General features: G+C 48.6%; 1 protein-coding gene across 1 annotated transcript; it reads left to right on the top strand.

Annotated features, from left to right (window-relative positions):
- The first annotated feature begins 13,367 nt into the window (after positions 1–13,367).
- On the top strand, positions 13,368–19,587 carry LOC114783565 (glutathione S-transferase LANCL1-like). The gene is made up of 8 exons (XM_028969064.1): positions 13,368–13,429; positions 15,179–15,426; positions 15,537–15,685; positions 15,782–15,928; positions 16,209–16,391; positions 16,756–16,932; positions 18,676–18,748; positions 18,877–19,587. Exons 1-8 carry the CDS (start codon positions 13,368–13,370, stop codon positions 18,951–18,953), a joined length of 1,116 nt encoding a protein of 371 aa, XP_028824897.1. The 3' UTR covers positions 18,954–19,587.
- The last annotated feature ends 1,314 nt before the right edge of the window (positions 19,588–20,901 follow it).

Here is a 20,901-nt window from a genome sequence, read left to right as displayed (position 1 = left end):
TAGTGAATAATAAAGAGGAGCTTGTTAGGATGCTACGATTACAGGAAATATGATGGAACAACATAATAGAAGGCTGGAAGACAGGAAGACATCAGGCAGACAGACAGGAAGACATCAGGCAGACAGACATCAGGCAGACAGACAGGAAGACATCAGGCAGACAGACATCAGGCAGACAGACAGGAAGACATCAGGCAGACAGACATCAGGCAGACAGACAGGAAGACATCAGGCAGACAGACAGGAAGACATCAGGCAGACAGACATCAGGCAGACAGACAGGAAGACATCAGGCAGACAGACATCAGGCAGACAGACAGGAAGACATCAGGCAGACAGACATCAGGCAGACAGACAGGAAGACATCAGGCAGACAGACATCAGGCAGACAGACAGGAAGACATCAGGCAGACAGACAGGAAGACATCAGGCAGACAGACAGGAAGACATCAGGCAGACAGACATCAGGCAGACAGACAGGAAGACATCAGGCAGACAGACATCAGGCAGACAGACAGGAAGACATCAGGCAGACAGACAGGAAGACATCAGGCAGACAGACATCAGGCAGACAGGCAGGCCTCCTTTAGTATGCCGGGAGAAGTGTGTTGGCCGCATGAGAGTAAAGATGGGAGTGTTCCGGGTTCTTCTCTCTTTCCCTGCCATGCTTAATTGCACACCCCCCCCTTTCACCAAACAAGGGAATTGATAAGACTTGAGTGGTTTTGTTATGCTAATTATCAAAACATATCATTTTAGGCCAATTAGATTCCTCCTAAAAAGAGTGCAATGCGACGAAGGAAAAAAAATCACGAATATATCTCACAAATGTCAATGTGGGGCAGGTCTAATTAAGGCGGAAAATGCAAGAAAAAGCTGAGAGCAAGTAAAGCAAATTAAAAATCATGCAGAGTTATTTCGTCAGATGTGGTTTAATCAGCTGCATTCAGAAAGCTTTCTAATCTCGTGGGCTGTTGCAGGGCAGGCCGTGTTTCTTTCTGAAGTCTTTCATGTCCAAGCTGCAAACAAGCCTTTACGTCCCTTTTAGTTTGTATGTGTGATGTTGGTTAGGATCTGATTAACTCCCATTGATGCCATTTTAATGTAATTAATATGAAAACATCCAGTATTTGCAACTAGAGGAATAAGTTATATATAATGAATCAAACTATGAATGAACACATGTGGAGTTATGGACTTAACAAAAAAAGGTGAAAATAAGTGAAAACATGTTTTATATTCTAGTTTCTTTGCTCTGGTTACTGCTTTGCACACTCTTGGCATTCTCTCGATGAGCTTCAAGAGGTCGTCACCTGAAATGCTTCTCCAACAGTCTTGAAGGAGTTCCCAGAGGTGTTTAGCACTTGTTGGTCCAGCTCACCCCAAAACCATCTGGATTGGGTTCAGGTCCGGTGACTGTGGAGGTCACGTCTCCACTTTTTGTTAAGTACAGAACTCCACATGTGTTCATTCATAGTTTTGAATAAAGAACACACATTGAATGAGAAGGTGTGTTCAGACTTTTGGCCTGTACTGTATGCAGGTCAGTGCTGACCGACTTGACTGTACTCTGCTCTTCTCCACATAATTTCTCAGCCTAGCAATGCAGTAATTGTTATAACGTGGGTCTGGAGCTGCTGTACATCAAATTTCCACACACTGAAGACCCTCCCAGAGAGAAACACATAAGTATAAAACAGTAATCCAAGACGACCGTGAGGTTGGCAACAAGGCAGCAAACAAAGGAAAGAAAGGAGCAAGGGACTGGGGGAAGAAGAAAGGAATCATGGGAATGGGCAAACAACAAACAGCTCTGACTTCACTCCAACAGCAAAGGCCGTCAGAAGACACAGTTTAAATCCACTAAATTCTGAGGGGAAACGAAGCACTAACAACGAAGGTTTTATGCAGCTTTACGTCAGATTTGGTTAGTTCCCTCTGCAGTAGTGTGTGGAGTGTAATGTAAAATATGGTTTTAAATACACACCCTTCTGTTCTCACACTGGTCTATCAGAACCAGCATCAACTTGATCTACAGTAGCTTTCCGGCCTGGGCTCAGACCAGGAATATCCCACAAGAACTGCAAGAACTAGTCATCGTAAGTCGCTCCGAGTGTGGGTGGTAGTGGCCTAGTGGGTAATACACTCGCCTATGAACCAGAAGACCAAGGTTCAAACCCCACTTACTACCATTGTGTCCCTGAGCAGGACACTTAACCCTGAGTGTCTCCAGGGGGGGACTGTCCCTGTCACTACTGATTGTAAGTCGCTCTGTAAAGGACGTTGGTAAATGCTGGTAAATGTAAATAGTAATACTTACACTTGTTGAACAAAATGAAGACTTTGCCACAATACTTTATTGCACACACACACACACGCACACATACACGCTGTGAACTGTTTGGCTGAACTCCCCTTTCTGTTTTAGCTGAACTCTGCTTTGGCATGATTGTTTCTGAATGGGCTTTATTATTAAGTTGACGTGTTTTATTTTTTCAGTGCTGCTGCAATTTAAAGGAATAGATCATTTTAATTAAAATGGGAGTCAGATGGGGCCACTTCCAGGGTAAAGTGAGGGTGCAGTAGGTTGTCACAGCAGGGTTGGTATTAAAATAGTCCAACATGGTGCCTTGGAGAAAGGATATGTCCATGTTGGAAGGTCCTGGACAGTGCAGTGAAGGTTTCAGCTGGTCCAGTAACATGGTCCATTATGATGCTACTGGTCCATTTGAAGATCCCTCTAGCTCAGGGGTTGGCAACCCAGGGTTCTTTTATCCTTACACTGTGGCTCCCTGTGGCTTTAGAAAAGAAATAATAATTTAATTTTGAACCACAAAAGAAAAATTTCTAAAAGATTATAAAAATTATTTGGATGAAAAGAAATGCCTTTAGATTGAACTTAAGTACTGCCCACTGTATCTGAGTGCATTACAGTAGATGATTTTTACATTTCAAATGTTTTTAGGACCAAGTAACAACATTTCAGTCTTTTGAGGAAGTTTCTGTTCATCCTCAGTTTTAGAAATTTTGTCTCTGCATCTGGTGGAGATGTACAGTTGTGTGTCATCTGCATAACAGTGGTAGTTGATACAATGTTTTGAGTTATGTTTTCGAGTGGAAGCATATACAGAGAAAACAGTATTGGTCCTAGTATGGATCCTTGGGGTACTCCATATATGGACCAATGCATTCACTATTGATATTGACAAAAGTGTATCAACTAGAATGAGTATAAAAAAGCAGTCATGGTCCAATGACATAAGCAGATAATTTGTAACTCTGACAAGGGCGCGCATAACAACAACCCGCAGGAGGAAACAACACACCATAAAGAAGAGACTATCCATTCACACAACTAACACAACTACAACACTGACCACTCTAACACGCAACAAAGGCCTTATCGCTAACTTCTCTTCAGCCCCCGAAACTCTCCTCCGGCTTCCACAACAATGGGTCCCCATCTGGTGGCTGGAGACGTCCTTAAATGCTCCTGTCTGATGAGTTTGATTGGCAGACTGATGATGAGGAAATAGGTAGGCGGAGCCATCAATCCCAACTTCCGTCCAGCAAACAGTCTAAAAGGGAAACACACAAGCAAACACCCCCAGACCACTCTACATTGACCTCAAAGGACGTAGCAGAATTCCACTTCTGTTTGGCTCAGTTTAGATTAATGGATTAATCGTATCTTGTCACTGAAGTATTGCATGAAGTCCTCAGGGTTAAGTTCAGGTGAGAGTTCAGCGTGACTCCGAGTTAATCGAGATATTGTAAACAGCCATCTCGCCACAGTCAATTAGCCCTGAGAGATGTTTCCTCATGACTGAATATGGAAAAGCAAAGTATTCATCATAAACACTATTCACAGCCTGTTAACTGTTTAAATATGATTTTATTCAAGCATATCCCTAAAACGTTCAATCATATTTTAAAACCCAGTTTTTACTTACAGTATCTGCTCACCAGGCACGAGCCGCTCTGGATGAAGGGTTTGAAAATGAGTTCTACTACCGGCTCTAATTCAGAACCAAGCCTACATGAGCCTACATGCTAGAGAAGAATGAACATTTATTACTAGTGCTTCCAAAGGCAGGATTCGTTTAATCTGTATCTTCATTTATACAACTTCCCTGTGTTCAGGTCCATCAGAGACCTTCCTGAAACCACAAAGCCTGTGCAGCCCAGCATCACTCAATCAGGTGAAAGGCCCATGCTGTGTCTTCATCAGATATTATTCCTGCCCAACAAAAGATCTCAGTATTGATTTTCTCAGTCAAATATTATTCCTCATTCCGTTCATCCAAGGGTCTCAAAGCGGCCCTGTCACCGGCGGTCTTCCCGTCCAAACCTCCCACCAACAGCAAAAATAATCAGAAAAACATTTCTCTCCATTAGACTTCTTCCCCCAAAGAAGTTCCTAAATCCCAGAGTCACGCAATAAACCCTCCAAACAACGGAGGAACAATATGCTGATTCAAGAGCCCTTGTCTTCAGACATCCAATTATTTCCCTTCCACGCGCGCACACAAGTCGGGGTTCCGCGCGAGGACACGCCGTGTTTTCACCCTCAAAAAGGGTGAAAAATTCATGCTTTTTGTGTGAGGAAAATAATCTGGAAATTTGTATACTTTTACGTGTAAAAAAGGACAATTAAAATATTAACTGCAATTAATTTCAAACAGAAAGGCCAGAACAAAGGCCACATCCGCCACACGCTATGCAAGTCAGTCTAAAGCAACATAAATGGTAAACGCTTTTAATCATTTCAGCAGATTCTTCTGCTTCTCAGACTTTTCCTTGTTTGGTGAGACAGGGCCACTTTCCGGCATTTCCAGAGCGCCTCAGAGTCAGCAGTGAAAGGGACTCAAGTGTCCTGCTCAGGGACACGATGGTAGCGATGGAGGACTTTGTGCTCTTCTTGCTCAGCATGCTTCATTGTTAGTGACCACCTGACATGACGGTTCCTTTTCCATGTGAATGTTTCACTCTTCCTGCTGCAGGTAGAACATCTGAGGAGACCCCATGCCGGGTGGCACCTCAGCACCTCCTCGCTGCAGGTCCGGTTCTTCATTACCCATCATCTGCTGCCACGGCGGCCAGGCACGGCGGCAGCGAGGACCCGCCTCGACCCCGCGGCGGAGGGCGGAGGAGTCACGCCTGCCCCTGAAATTGGTCACAACAAGCTGTGGATGAGGAGAACGAGGGGGAAGAGAAGTAAACACTTCACGGTGAATCAGGCAGGCAGGCGGTGAAGGCCGCACGTCCGCGGCGCCCGGCGGCGAGGCCATGTTGAGTCCAAACCTCGCCACGCGCCATCATCAAAGGGCTACAGTTGGCCGCGCCGCCGATCGGAGCTCCGGCCAATCCGCGGCAAGTCCAATCTCGCCCGCCGCAAACATGGCCGAGTGAAGGCGAGACGGGAACTTCTGAAACAGAGTTCACTCATACGGGCGGTGAGAACCATCACCATGGTCACCACCGGGAGCCACCAGCATCTTTTACCGCCTCCCGGGCGATGCTTCCAGGTGAAAGTGCGGTGAAAGTGGTGATTATTTTCATTTTTAAGCACGCGGTGACACAACGAATTGTGGCGTTTAACCAGGGGACCTCAGTGGCACCTTGGGGTTCGGGAATCATCATGTCACTACAAAGTGGTCAAGTCCTGTGAACCTACAAGGTCTACAAACGACCGCGTTCTTTGCTCTGTACCAAGTTTACTTTACTTCTTTACTTTACTTTTCTTTACTTTACTTTACTTTACTTCTTTTTTTTATTTACTTTACTTTACTTCTTTACTTTACTTTACTTTACTTTACTTTACTTTACTTTACTTTACTTTACTTCTTTACTTTACTTTACTTCTTTACTTTACTTTACTTTACTTTACTTTACTTCTTTACTTTACTTTACTTTACTTCTTTACTTTACTTTACTTTACTTTACTTTACTTCTTTACTTTACTTTACTTCTTTACTTTACTTTACTTTACTTTACTTTACTTTACTTTACTTTACTTTACTTTACTTGGCAGACACTTTTATCCAAAGCGACTTACAAGAGAACACCAGCAATTCTCATTCGGTTTCTATAGATTGTGAGTTACTGTTGTGAGAGAAAAGGCCGAATCTTGCGAACGTTGTAGCGAGTGAACCTGCAGGATCTGGAGATCTGGAGAACGTGATGGTTCAGACTCAGTTTGTCATCAATCCAAAGGCTTTTTGCAGATGATGGTTTTAATAAAGCGTCCTACTTCCATGCCGAAGTGCGCGGCTTCTTGATTTATCCTGTTAATCCAGCCGGTTACACACCCAGATATAAACCAGGTTCTAACCCCACTTAGTAGCGTGTCCAGGGGGGGACTGTCCCTGTCATTACCGCTCGCTCTGGATAAGGGCGTCTGGTAAGTGCTGGAAATGTATTCTCAACGTTGCTTTTATTCACCACGGGTGGTTGAAACCAGGAAACGGACGATTGGCTCGTGTGAAAGTTGCGTTGTTGACACATGAGGACGGAGTTTAATGTCTCCGGCTCCTTTTAGGCGATAACATGGCCGCTTTGGTGATATTGTGTCCACATGTCAGCCAGGTTGAAGGAATTGTACTAAAGAGCCTCTTGTCCCCCATGGCAACCCAGTCCAGTCGCCCCCCGGGCGGCGGTGGTGGATGCAGGCCATGGCGCTGAATAATGGGCGCGGAAATAAACACCCGGCGCCTCGGCGCTAATATTCATCACCGGCATCGTGGTCCGGTCCCTTTCCCGCTCTCTTCACCTTCTTCGGACAGCACGTCCACTCCGCCGCTTTCATCACAGTAATGCGTCCAGATAATAAGACATTTGGAGCCACGGGCAAGAACCGGACCGCCGACGGGAATGTCCTGGAGCCAGATAAATACCGAGTACAAAGCCGGGCAGGGCGTGTTTCTCAAGTCCGCTACGTCCGTATTCCTATCCCGAAACGTCATCCCGATTGTCACTAGTTGATACACGGCAGCACAGCACACGGTGCACACAGTGAAATTTGTCCTCTACATTTAACCATCACCCTGAGTGAGCAGTGGGCACCAGACAGGGCGCCCGGGGAGCAGTGGTGTGGGGACGGTGCTTTGCACAGTGGCACCGCAGTGGTACCAGATCGGGATTCGACCGGCAACCTTCTGACTACGGGGCCACTTCCTTAACCGCTAGGCCACCACGGCCACCTTCTGACACGCATCTTCATTTACTTCAGAGGAAGCCATTTATCTCCACGCCTGCCGGGCAAATATATATATATGTTGGGCTAAAAGACTTTTCCATTCCAGGGATCCACATTTTTACCAGAGTAAAGGCCCCGCCGTATTTTTACTCTTCCTCCGTCTCCGGCCTGTTGTTCCGCTGACAGCGAGCGCCGCTCGGCGACTATTTCTGAGCGGAGCCCCGGATTCAGGGGTGACTTTACGGGCGCGTGAGTCACGAAAGAGAAAATAGCTGGAACCTTCCTTTTATATAAGACCCGTGGGATCCAGGCAGCGCGCCGGCGGCGGGACAGATCCGCACGATGTCCTCCTTCAGTCGGGGGACACGAGGAGAGACGACCGCTGTCAGATCCACGTTTTTCTACGCTTCCGGAACCCTCCAGACGGTAGTCTGTGGTAACGATGGAACGTCGGCGAATTGTCCCATGAGGCCGCAGGCCCGCACCATTAAAAGAAGGCCGCGGCGGCGGCACCGCGCCTGTTTGGGTCTTTTCTTGTGTTTATGGACAGACGGGACGGGTCGGTGGGGGACACGGTTCTGCGCGGGAGCGCCAGGGATTACATAATTTCACAGGTGCTCAGACTAAACTTTGTGAGTCAGAGCGCCGGAGGAGAGCAGAGGCGTCGCCGTGGCAACAGTGCCACCTAGAGGTCAGAGGCGTGTCCTGCACCGCGAGAGCAGGCTTCTTCATGCTCACTTCAGGAGGAACCGTATTATTCTTGGGGTTAAATCCGGTGTGCTCCTCCTTCCCGCAGTTTAGGGCCCCGTAATCAGAAGGTTGCCGGTTCGAATCCCGACCCACCAAGGTGCTACCGAGGTCCAAACCCACACTGGTCCCCGGGTGCCTGTCATGGCTGTCCACTGCTCACCAAGGGCGATGGTTAAATGCAGAGGACACGTTTCACCGTGTCACCGTGTGCTGTGCTGCTGACTTTCACATGTTTTCATGTTTTTGGGGTGTTTATGGCACAATGATGGACAGAAGAAGCCGGAACTTCTCGTTTAATCTCCACTCTGGGAAAGAGGCGCACTTGGCGTTTAATATTCATCTCTGCCTCTGCTCAGATATTAAAACTTTCTCGAGTGCAGAGAGGCAGGGATTATACCTCCGCAATTACTCCCCGCATTCCGCCATTGTTCCTCGCCGCCTCGGTAATTATACAGACAGTTGGCAGGAGGGAGAAGAGCATTGTTCCTCCCGGAGAACCCCCACCTCCACGCCGTCAGCGGCGCGCTGTAATCACCAACAAGTGGAAGCGGGGCCCCCGCCTGATTATTCTCACCAGGCCTGGCCACGGCCACCTTTCTCATATTCAAAGCACAATCAAATTTTCATAACTCAATTCCGCAGTCGCTAGGAGGAGAAGGTTGAGGGCTTCCTGAGAAGATCGGCGACCAGAACCAGAAGGTCATTTACGAGGCTGTGCATTCTGCCTGTTCCCACATCATCTTCTCGAGATTTTCTGCCCGTGGAACTTCTACACAGAGACAGAGACACAGAGACAGAGACAGTTTCTCCACGGTTCCTCTGTTCCTGAAGGCAGCGCGTAAAACCATGGAACCATTCAGCCGACTACCACCTATACAGGCCCTACGATGTTCAAGTTCTCCCATCCCATCCCCGCAGAGGTCAAAGTTCGCTCCCCCGGTGTCCCGTTTCCTTCCCTCCCGCTTCCTCTATTTATAGAGGGCGGCTGTCCGGGTCCAGTTTCCTGCAGGACGACGCCGTAAACAACCCAAAAAAAGGATCCGGTGGGGTCAGCGGGTCCCGTTCTCCCATCTCACGTCACGTCTCTATAATTAGCGTGCTGTAGGCCATCGTGACCCCATATCTGAGCCCGCAGGCTTCTTCACGGTGACCCGGCGTGGACTCAATCTCCAGAGAAGGAGGAGTCCCATGATGGGTGGACGGTGGCCTAGCAGTGAGGAAGTGGAAGTGGGTCCCCACACTGCTTGCCATGGTTAAATACAGAGGACACATTTCACCGTGACACCGTGTGATGTGCTGCAGAGTTTCACAATGCCAATCACGTCGCTTTCAGCGACCAGCCTCATCGTTTGGCCACCAGCAGCAGTTGTGCTGTGGCTGGTAGTAGCCTAGCGGGTAACACACTCAACTATGAACCAGAAGACCCAGGTTCAAACCCCACTTACTACCATCGTGTCCCTGAGCAGGACACTGAACCCTGAGTGTCTCCAGGGGGGGACCGTCCCTGTAACTACTGACTGTAAGTCGCTCTGGATAAGGGTGTCTGGTAAATGCTGGAAATGTTATGCGGCATTAAATTGTGGACCTCAGTCCAGATAGGCTTGTCCAGGGTTCCAACTCATCCCTCACCGAATACGGAATCACTTGTGAGTCCATGATTTGTATTAAAACTCCATCGGGTTGATTTGTTGGGGTCTACGACGCAGGTGATTGGCTCAGATCCTGCAAGGTTGGAACGTTTGGCGGCGAGTCCAATGCCACGCCCTTTTATCTTACCGCAGGAAACTGGCATTTCTTACACGCGATTATCAGGGTTCGGTGCGTCTCATCACAGAGCATGTTACTCCTGACGATTCTGCGCATTTTCACCGCATCAGCGTCCTTTAGAGGCGAGTCACGATGTTCTCCGGATGCCGGTGACGCGTCTCGCCGCACAAGTGAAATGTAACTCGAATTTTCCGGAACATCAAGCGGCCCTCAGCGGCTCTGAAGCTCGGCTAACTGCAGGAGAGGAAGTGGTGGAGAAAGAGGCATGAAAGAGTTGCCAAGTCAATAAGTCCACTTTGGGGGACTCGGGGGGTGTGTGGATGTGTGGGACTTTTCTTAAGAAGCGCTGGAGATGAAAGGTGTGTGAAGGCCAGGCAGCCCGGCGCCGCGGCACAGTTCAGCCGGGCAGTGTTTGCGTGGGCTGAAGCGAAGCCGGAGAGGTGGGCAGCGTGCATGCAGGTTGCGTGTGTGTGTGTGTGTGTGTGTGTGTGTGTGTGTGTGAGTTTTTAAAGTTTAAATTGCAGCTACAATAAAAAAACAGCGTATGGGTGACATTAAATGCTGCTTCTTCATGGTTTGATGTATGGTTTTATACTATATTATTTCATGGAATCTGGAAACGATTTAAATGATAAAGTCACTTGTGATACACAGCAGCACAGTACACGGTGCACACAGTGAAACGTGTCCTCTGTATTTAACCATCACCCTTGGTGAGCAGTGGGCACCATGACAGGCGCCCGGGGAGCAGTGTGTGGGGACGATGCTTTGCTCAGTGGAACCTTGGTGGCACCTTGGAGGGTCGGGATTCGAACCGGCAACCTTCTGATTACAGGGCTGCTTCCTTAACCGCTAGGCCACCACTGGCCCCGTGTCACTTGATGCCACAGTCTCTGTCGTGATGTCATGACCTGAAACTGTGTGTGTACGAGGTTGTAATCCTCTTCAGCATGAACTTGCTCCCGAAAATTCTTCCACGCAAACCAAAGTTCTCCTGCTTTTGGGGGAGAGAGCGACTGCATGTGGAGTAATGGGGGTCTGTGCTGGACCTTCTCGCCCTGACCCTTCCAGGAGAAGATATCACCAAAGTTCATCTTCTGGGTTCAGGAAGCGCAAGGGCCGTGTAAAAGATGAGACCTGAAGATCTGCAGGGAGTTTAACTTGTTTTCCACGGACGCCAGCATCTCCATGGCAGCAACATGTCTCGGCTCTTCAGCGTTCTAACCAATGTGAAGGCGTCACCATGACAATCGCTAATCCTGCGGTGGAGCTCTGCTCTCCGCCTCGCCTGATCTCTTGGACCTGAAGTGGCGTCAGCAGATAAGCCGGAGCTCAGTCACTTCACCGCGGGATTAATGTGACATGTGGGGAGAAGGACGGAAGCACTTAGTCATCAGACTGTCGCCGAGCGTGCGGTTCATTAACCGCGGAACGACACCTCTGGAAAATGTCAATCCCTGATGAAGCACGGCAAACAAAGGGGGCTTCTTCTGTCCCTCACGGGGACGTGTGGTGCTGAATATGTAATGAGAACAAGTCACGGGTTCCCTTACGTGGACACACGTTTTTATACAAGCCTCCGGTACTGCTCGCCTGGTCCCTCCATCTCTGAAGGTAAAAGGAAGACGCTCATCTAGACTCTTCTTCCGTCTTGGCCCCTCGGTGGTGGAATGAACTTCCAGCTCAGTCACTGAGCACCTTCACACGGCAGCTCAACACCTTCCTCTTTAGATCTGCCCATCTGCAGAACCTTGCAGAACGTCTGCTGGACCTGTGCCGTCTTGTGAACACAGACGAGACCATGGCTCAGGGTGACTTCAGGAGACACCCGTCACCGTATTCAACAGGCTTCCGTCGACTGTGGAGAACCCTTGGGTAGCACCATTGGCAGAGCAACATCTCTGCCATCCTCAGAAAAAGGCCAGTAGAGGATGAGACAACTGGACGAGTCCGATCTACACGTCAGTCGTTGAATCCGTCCTGTTCGGAGCATCCAGACTGCATCGGACTGTAAGAACCGAGGAAGGGTTCTTCCTGCTTGTAGATGTCAAGATCCAGGACATTTCATCCTTTTTAAACTCCTACCCTGGACTCCAGTCCTACTACTTCCCTGACACCGTCACCGCAGCCGGGTTACGAGTTGCGAGTTGTGTTGGGCCCAAGTTGGGATGCAACTCGCTGTGTGTTGTTCTGCTATAACTCTGCACGTGACAAATAAAAAACCTTCAATCTGTCAACAGTCAGATTCAGCAATTTCCTTCTGTGATTTTCTGATTCAAATTCAAACTTATTTGTCTCATACAAAGTATGATATGCAGTTTAATGTTTTAGCAACTGCAATAGACAGTATTGCAAATATTGCAAGTAACAATGAACCAATATGCAAATATTGCAAACATAACCAAATATTACACTTTTATGTCTTTGACATAAAACATGTCAGTCGACTCTGAATAATCGTATACACGTTTATCTACCCAGAACACACAGCTGTTTACAATTTTTACACCATGTCTATACACTCTGTACACTTATCTCTGTACATATATCCTATGTATACAGATATACACAATACATCTGTTATATATATGTTGTTGTTATATGTTATTGTTGATATATAGCTCAACAATATCAACAATAACAACACTTCATAGAACTCCAATAACCCAGCACTTTCACTCTCAATCCCTTCTGGACAGAAATCCTTACACAAACTACTAATTTCATTTTTAACTCTTTTTACCTTACCTATTTGCACACCTTCACCCTACCTGTGACACATAATTTATGTTTTAGGTAAAGACATAATATTTGGTCATGTTTGCAATATTTGCATATTGGTTCATTGTTTACTTGCAATATTTGCAATACTGAGGTCGCAAAAGCATTTCACTGTATATTATAGCGTGTATGACTGTGTATGTGACAAATTAAATTATATATATATAAATTCACACACACAGATATTTTATACTCTCGTCATCTGTTTTATTAGTTTATATTATTCAGTTGGCATATTCTCTATGCTATTTATTTCTTTTTATCTAGTACCGGACTAATAAAGCCTCATCTCGATCCGCGGTGAGACGGAGTTACTCCCGTCCGCCAGGTGGCGCGACCGGCGTCTCCGCCCCGCGGCTCCGCCGTCTGCGTTTCCCCCGAAGAAACTGATCAACAGTGCGGCAGGTCGCTATTAATCTCGGTACGTTGTCCGTCCGTCCCGCCGACGCGGGCGGCTCGGTGCCGGTGCGGCGGGGCAGCCCTCCCCCGGCGGCCGCCCGGCGGCGTGCGGTCATGGGTGGAGGGCCGCCGCCCGCGTCCCCGGCCGGGCCCTGCTCCGTCTCAGCCTGGTGTCTCTGCCCTTCTTTCCCCCAGCGAGTCTCCAGGAAGCTCCGCAGCAGGATGCCGGACCAGCGCGCCCTGAAGAACCCGTACAAGGACTACGACGGGACGCAGAACCTGTTCGACCCGCAGGGCAACGTGAGTACCTGGCCGGGGGGAGAGGCGCCATGGCGGCCCGCAGCAGGCCGCTTCAGTGTCATTAACATCCTGAGCAACAGCGGGTTGTAAAGCGTGTGACCTCTGACCTCCACAGCTCGACCCCGTCCTTCGCCGGCCGCATCACTAATAAGATTAACGACCTCCTGACGCCATGGAGAAGGGCCTGAAGTCTGCGGACCCCAGAGGACTGTACCGGCTACCGGGCTGGTGCAGGTGTGAGCCAATTCACGGTTGTTATGAAGTGACGTGATCGTCATTGTGAGGACACTGCAGCGCAGATCACCCTTGGTGAGCAGTGGTGGCCTAGCGGTTAAGGAAGCGGCCCGTAATCAGAAGGTTGCCCGGTTTCGAATCCCGCCCCCTTAACCATCACTCAGGGTTAATACAGAGGATGAACTTCACTGTGTGCACCGTGTGCTGTGCTGCTGTGTATCACATGTGACAATCACTTCACTTTAAACTTTGACAGGCGCCCGGGGAGCAGTGTGTGGGGACGGGACCTTCATCAAGGGGACCTCAGTGGCACCTTGGTTGTTGGGGATTCGAACCGGCAGCCTTCTGGTTACGGGGCCGCTTCCTTAACCGCGAGGCCACCGCTGTCCCCAGACAGGACTATCTGTCGGAAGAGCTAAACTGAGAAGTGGGATGTGGTTGGTGCATAACAAGGTGTACCAGATTCATAGGACGATGTATTACTGCCAGCAAGAACGATGGTGCCTAGCGGGTAAGGAGGCGGACCCCGCAATCGGAAGGTTGCAGGTTGGAGTCCCGAACCGCCAAGGCGCCTCTGAGGTCCCCTTGATCAAGGTCCCGTTTCCACACGCTGCTGCCCACTGGGTGTGTTTCACTTTGACCATGTAAAGATAAATAATCCTTATCCAGAGCGACTTACAATCAGTAGGGACAGTCCCCCCCTGGAGACACTCAGGGTTAAGTGTCTTGCTCAGGAACACGATGGTAGTAAGTGGGATTTCAACCTGGTACTTGCTGAAGTTCTAATTAAATTTGTTCTGCTTGTGAGCATCTCTGGTCTTACTTCCAACACACAAGTGTAATTTTAAAACGCGTTGCAGCAGCGGTTCTAATTCTGGTATGCGGGTCACACCGTCCCCTTTTCAAGGTCACTTCTGCATTACACTGGCAGACCAGCATCAGTGGGGCGGGGCCTTTAAATCAGGGACGTCAAACTCACCGTGCGGGCCACATCCTGCGAGACCGCTTCACAACGATCTATTATTACGGCCCAGCGAGGTGAAGCGCAGATGACAAACTACAGATCCCACAGTGCAGTGCTTCAGTTGCCATGCCAAATTGCAGCTGAATCTGTCCCGGAGCGGTTTCCGCGGCAACAGAAAATGGGTTGTGAAGCAGCTCTTGTGCTTCAAAGTCACCAAAGCGCCGTGTGAACTCATTGCGTAGGACGTGCGCACTGCATTGTGGGATCTGTAGTCCACCGGTCCTGAATAATAGGTCTATGTTTACATTTACAGCATTTACCAGACGCCCTTATCCAGAGGGATTTACAGTCAGTAGTTACAGGGACAGTCCCCCCCTGGAGACACTCAGGGTTAAGTGTCCTGCTCTGGGACACAACGCTAGTAAGTGGGGTTTGAACCTGGGTCTTCTGGTTCACAGGCGAGTGTGTTACCCACTAGACCTCTACCACCCTGTGCTATGTAAATGTGACGGGCCGGTTGGAGGCCAGGACGTCCCTCGTGCGTTACCGCCCCGCCGCTGCTGCCTGTTAGTCTGTGGTTGTGGACGTGGTGTGATGCGTGCTATTAACTCTTGCTTCTCCCAATTTGCACACACAGGTCACATGTGCTACAGTGAGGTTATTCACATCATGGTCCTCGCTGCCTGAGTTCTGCCGTTTTCCCCGTGAGTCACACGTGTGGATAATCTGGCCAGTCGGCGATTGTCGAGAAACAGGCCTGGACGTGCACCCGAGGGCCAGATTTGAATAGCCCCGACCTCCCTTCGCCTTCCTGTCTGTGTAAGAGCTAAACTGCGGTTTGCTGCTCTAGGCATCGCCCTGCTCTACCTCCACCTGCACGGCGTGTTCGGCGAGTCCTCCTACCTGCAGAGGGCGCTGGAGTACGTGAGCCGCAGCCTGAGCCTGAAACCGGCCCGCTGGGTCACCCTTCCTGTGTGGCGACGAGGGGCCCGCGGGCCATCCCGGGCCGTGGTCCTACCACCGCCTGCAGCGCGTCCAGGAAGGCCGACGAGTTGCATCAACAGGTCAGAGCTCTCTCCCCCTTTTTACACTGAGGCCCCGCCCCGCCCCGCCTACATGCTGCCGTGCGATCGGCTCCGGCAGGCTGCATGCAGCTGCACCAGAGCGTGGTGAAGGGCGTGGCAGCCTCCCCGACGACTGCTGTACGGCCCGCGCGGGCTTCCTCTACTCCCTCGTCTTCATCAACCAGCAGTTTCGGCCAGGAGAAGATCCCCATCCAGTACATCCAGCAGGTGACGCGCCGGCCGTGACGCGGTGGCCAACCCGCGGTTGCCACGTCAGGCGCACCGTCTGACCTGGGCGGGCGGTGTTTGTGTGTTTCGTCTCAGATCTGCGACGCCGCTCTGGCCTCGGGTGAGAGCTTGGCGAAGAGGAACCGGACCCAGGACCAGAGTCCCCTGATGTACGAGTGGTACCAGGAGCAGTACGTGGGCGCGGCCCACGGCCTGGCTGGCATTTATTACTTCCTCATGCAGGTCCGTCTCATCAATGTTGGATATCAATAATCAATAATGAATATTTCTGATGATAAATGCTTCTTCAGGTCACCTGTGAGTGGTGGTTGTTATGGCTGCTTGGGGAAAATCAGCACTTTTGAGGGACAGATGGGTGTTAACTGAGATGAAATAGCTAATCATTTTTTATCTGCTGATTATGAAGGTGATCAGTTATAAATAACTTGTGTGAATTTAGTCTGTATCGATATTTATTGAACTGAAGGCAACCGAAACACGTGCTCTTGGTGTCTCCGTGCAGCCGGGCTTCGTGGCGGGCCAGGACCGGGTCCAGTCGCTGGTCAAGCCCAGCGTGGACTTCGTCTGCCAGCTGAAGTTCCCGTCCGGCAACTACCCGCCGTGTGTCGGGGACGAGCGCGACCTGCTGGTACACTGGTGCCACGGCTCGCCCGGGGTCATCTACATGCTGCTGCAGGCCTACAAGGTGAAGCCACGCCCGTCCCCAGTCTCTCATCTTAGTCCGGATTGAAATGGTTCGAAAGAGGCGGTGCCAGAACAGAACCTGGGTCTGTAAATTCGCGGTGATTACCGGGCCGAAGCAGAACAAGAGGCTCTGAAAATGTTGCTTTTAAAAGATGTTTGAGCTGTAATAATGAGCAAAGCACCGTCCCCACACACTGCTCACTCAGGGTGATGGGTTAAATGCAGAGGACACATTTCACTGTGTGCACAGTGTGCTGTGTATCACCTATTACTTGCTTTAATGCTCGAGCGTGATGTTTTACGAGACTTTAAGAAGAGTGGTCCATGTTGTAACGCGTGTGTCTCTGGATCTCTGCGGCCTGCAGGTGTTCGGGGTGAAGCAGTACCTGGAGGACGCCCTGCAGAGCGGGGAGGTGCTCTGGCAGCGGGGTCTGCTGAAGAAGGGCTACGGCCTCTGCCACGGGGCCGCTGGCAACGCCTATGGGTTCCTGGCTCTCTACAAGGTGACCCGAGAGGCCAGGCACCTGTACCGAGCCTGCATGGTGAGACATTCTTACTCCATGCAAATGAGCTCTATGCTGGACTTTCCAAATGAGCCCCACTGGCCGCCGTCCAGTCCAGCTTATGCATCCATAAGAATTACATTAGCATTTTCTGAAGCGGCGTTCTGCATCTATACCTGCTCTGCAAAAGCCTTTGGCCGCAGTCCAGTCTGAAAATGGGAAATTATGAATACATCGGAATCTGCTAAAGGGCATTCACTTCTCCTTCAAATGGACCGTTGGTGGGCTGCTTCAGTTTAGAAGCTCCTCAGAGGGCACACTGGGCCGAGCCGGTCAGGTACTCTTTATATCACTTACTTTATTTCCATACTATTAATACATTTTCCAACTTCATTTGAGCTGAAATATTATGACATGAAGCAATATTCAGACAGAAGCTCTAAATGAACTACTTCCATTATACAATCATAACTTACCACATCTGGTATAAAGGGTCCCGTGACGTGATTATTTTTCCGCTTTTATATCAGTCTTGTTGGTCCCCTAATTCTGTATCTGAAGTCTCTTGGTGGAGAATTACAGCCACTTTGATCCAGTCCCACAATGAGATTTCCCAGGAGGCGCCGTTTCACCGTCTGTAGCTTTAAATGCTAATGAGGAGGAGGGCGGCCAATAGAAGTGAGTGGGCATTTGCGGAAGTGGCGCCAACAACACCATTCACCAACCACAATGTTTTTCCAGAATCCCCTTCCAGATCCAACCATCTGAGCTTCCGCTCTCTTAACGGTGAAGCAGAATGGACAAATGGGGCAGCGGTGGCCTAGCGGTTAAGGAAGTGGCCCCGTAATCAGAAGACGCACTGCTCCCCGGGCGCCTGTCATGGCTGCCCACTGCTCACTAAGGGTGATGGGTTAAATGCAGAGGACTCATTTCGTTGTGTCACACTGTGCTGTGCTACAGTGTTTCACAATGACAATCACTTCACTTTTTCCACTCTCTACACCTCTCGCCATTTCTGGCCACCATAGATCGACCGTCCAACTTAATTTATTTTAAGTTTACTTTAACATTCAATCCTAGGATCCAAAGTGCAGTACAGACAGAAAAATATATATTAAATATCCGTTCATAAAACAAGCTAAGACAAACATGATTTAAAAAAAAAAAAAAAAAAACACTAAATAAAATCCCATATAAACTATTTAAAACTTCCAAGACAGTAGCTGGCAGCGACCTTCAGCACACCGGAAAAGACCGTGATATCCGTGTCTACAGTCGGGGAAAAAACTCTTCCGGCTTCATTATCCTGCCATCTACATCTACACGCAATGGTGCTAGAACTCGGGGTTCGTCTCCAGCTGCTGTTCATCGCTGGCGGAGTTTGTGACTGTTGGATGCAAAACCTCAGGTTTTATTATCGGGGTGAACATTCCACCCAGCGCTGATGTGCAGGAGTTGTTAGCGATCTGCAGGTTGTGCGCCCTGACGGACCGTTCGCTATCGCCGATTTCAAACAAGTCAGATCTCCCTTCTGCTCAAAGGCTGGACAACACCTGAACAGAGGCTGCTAATAATGCCAGTCTAATAGCTTTGGGAGAACCCGCAGGTGATCATGTCAAGGGACCCTTTAAAGACCCTGCAGAACCAGGTCCAACTGCACCCCACCTGGAACCATTTATATATATATAATATACCGTGATTTTGATGCTTAATACTCTGAATAATTGTGAGTTCTGTAATGATGGAGCTTCTTAATTTCATTAGTTTTTTTTGCCCCGTTAGTTTGCAGACTGGTGCATGAACTACGGCAAACATGGCTGCCGGACCCCTGACACGCCTTTCTCTCTCTTTGAAGGTAAGTAAAGGGAGATTTTGCCCAGCTAATTAGTTTGATTACGATTCCCGCTATTTTAGACTTTCATACTGATGTCCAGTAGTTATGGTGCTTGAACTTTAACCTTTTCTCCTGTTTCCTGGACCCAGGCATGGCCGGCACCATCTACTTCCTGGCCGATCTGCTGCAGCCCATGAGGTCAAAGTTCCCAGCGTTTGAAGTGTAAAGGTGGCCTGAGTGCCGCCACGTCGGTGACGATGCTGAATTTGTTCTGGAACTTTCTTTCACGTGTCTCTCTGCTTGTCCATGGGAGCTCACAACGTTCAAAAACTTCACCAATTTTTCATACTCACATCACATGTCATCTTAGATCTAATGGGTTGTTTTTGTTATTATTATTATTATTATAATTATTACATAAGAGCCATAGGCTCGTAACATATCATTGTGTGGCTCCAGTGGATCCATACTGGAGACCCTGGCTCAGTTAGATAGCTAGAAGCTAGAAAAGTGGGAATCTTCATGTTTCATGCGTGAGTTTGCATGCTTCAAGTGTGTCCAAGCCCACTAGCATTGATGGCCTTAAAAAGAGCACTTCCTGTGTGTTAGGTGTCGTGAGACGTGATTGGTGGATGGAAATGTCTCATTAGTGTCACGTCAGTAGTGATGAAGCGAACCAAATGGAGTTTCTGTACCCGATGTTCTGCCCGTTTTTCTACATGTATGCTGCTTCTCTTTCATGTGCGTATTATTATTCTTCTTCTTCTTATTATTATTATTATTATTAATAATAATCATGCAGCGCTCCTGGGCCTGCAGTAACCTGGACTGAGTGGAATTTGTTCAATAGTGTACATTGATGTCTCTCACTCTTATGCTTCATTTTTTTTTTTTTTTTTTTTTTTTGCATTACGCATGCCTATATATATATTTTTGTTATACTGTTGTAGTGTTTTGTGTAACGTTACACAGCCTTTTTTCTAAAAAAAATTTAAAAAAGGAGTGAGAAGGTGAGTGTAAATAAGCGGAAACATTTGAACTGTACGTTACTCGCTACAGGTACAGCGTTGTACACCCTTTATTTCTTACATCTTCATCATCTCATAATAAAGAACGTATTTTCTACGCGTCCGCCTTCTGCCTCACCTCCACACATTCTGCACCTTCTTATCCTTTGATGGACGGTCTGTAGTTCCAGGCCTCTACACTGTGTGGCGCCAGAGCGTCCCTCAGTTTGGAGGTTAAGCTCCTCATTTCTAAAATTAAGTCTGTAGGAACTTCATCATGTTGTAAATGAGCTAAGTATTAAAGTAGATGTAATAGTCACAATAATATAGTACATTATATCACATTTTTCCTCTTGCACCCTGTTCATTTAGCCTACAGGTGAGAAGAATTAGAGGAAGGGGCGGGGTCTTGAACTGACAACGATGAAAAAGGGAAGTTATTGTGATGCACAGCACAGCCTGGAATGTGTGGGCAGCTGTGAAAGGCAAGCAGTAGTGATTTAGATAGAACTTCTCGTTTTTCCTAGTCTGTATTCCGTTATCTCAGGTCATTAGAATATCAATCAAATCCATCTGTTGAGATAATGATCTGGAGACGGTGCTTTTTGAAGAATTCCAGTTTAAAGGTGGTTTGAAATTTAAATTGAGTTTCAGACGGCAGCATTGAGTTTCCCCTAAATGATGGGTTCAGATATTTCAGTTCCTTTTGCTTTAAAATCTGCTGTTCCTCCATGGCTGAAAGGGCACAACTTTATCAGAAGGGCAACTTCTTCTACAGGTCACGTGTCTATGAGTCCAGGCTGGCACGGGGACAGGGGTGTCGTAGAATGTCTTGAGCTACTGGCCACCAAGATTTCTCCAGAGAAACTCTACACTCCACAAGAGAGTGCCTAAATATAGAGCTCATCTGCTCCTGGGCGTGGTACTACCAGCATTTCTTCCACCCTCTTCTGCTGGAGGCAGGAAGCAGCCCTTGTTCTCCTGGGTCACTTCTCAACACCAGGGGCTGGGACCAAAGCCAGCAGAACACAATACGACCCAGAGTTCTTCAGCAGCCGTGCTGCTCCTCTAGTCCTACCAAGGTCACCACGTCTACGACTCCTGCTTTGTTCCTTCTCACTGCGAAACATGTAACTACGAATCACGCCATGGACTACCAATCCTACT

Source organism: Denticeps clupeoides, unplaced genomic scaffold (assembly GCF_900700375.1).
Source record: "Denticeps clupeoides unplaced genomic scaffold, fDenClu1.1, whole genome shotgun sequence".
Taxonomy (NCBI): domain Eukaryota; kingdom Metazoa; phylum Chordata; class Actinopteri; order Clupeiformes; family Denticipitidae; genus Denticeps; species Denticeps clupeoides.
Note: the sequence above shows the minus strand (reverse complement) of the source record. Positions and strands in the feature narration are given on the sequence as shown.

Excerpts from the sequence above, each read along its gene's own strand:
- LOC114783565 (XM_028969064.1), top strand. The coding sequence starts at position 13,368 with ATGGAGAAGGGCCTGAAGTCTGCGGACCCCAGAGGACTGTACCGGCTA. Across the intron at positions 15,686-15,781 it reads CCATCCAGTACATCCAGCAG|ATCTGCGACGCCGCTCTGGC; the intron begins GTGACGCGCCGG and ends GTTTCGTCTCAG. Across the intron at positions 15,929-16,208 it reads TTTATTACTTCCTCATGCAG|CCGGGCTTCGTGGCGGGCCA; the intron begins GTCCGTCTCATC and ends GTCTCCGTGCAG.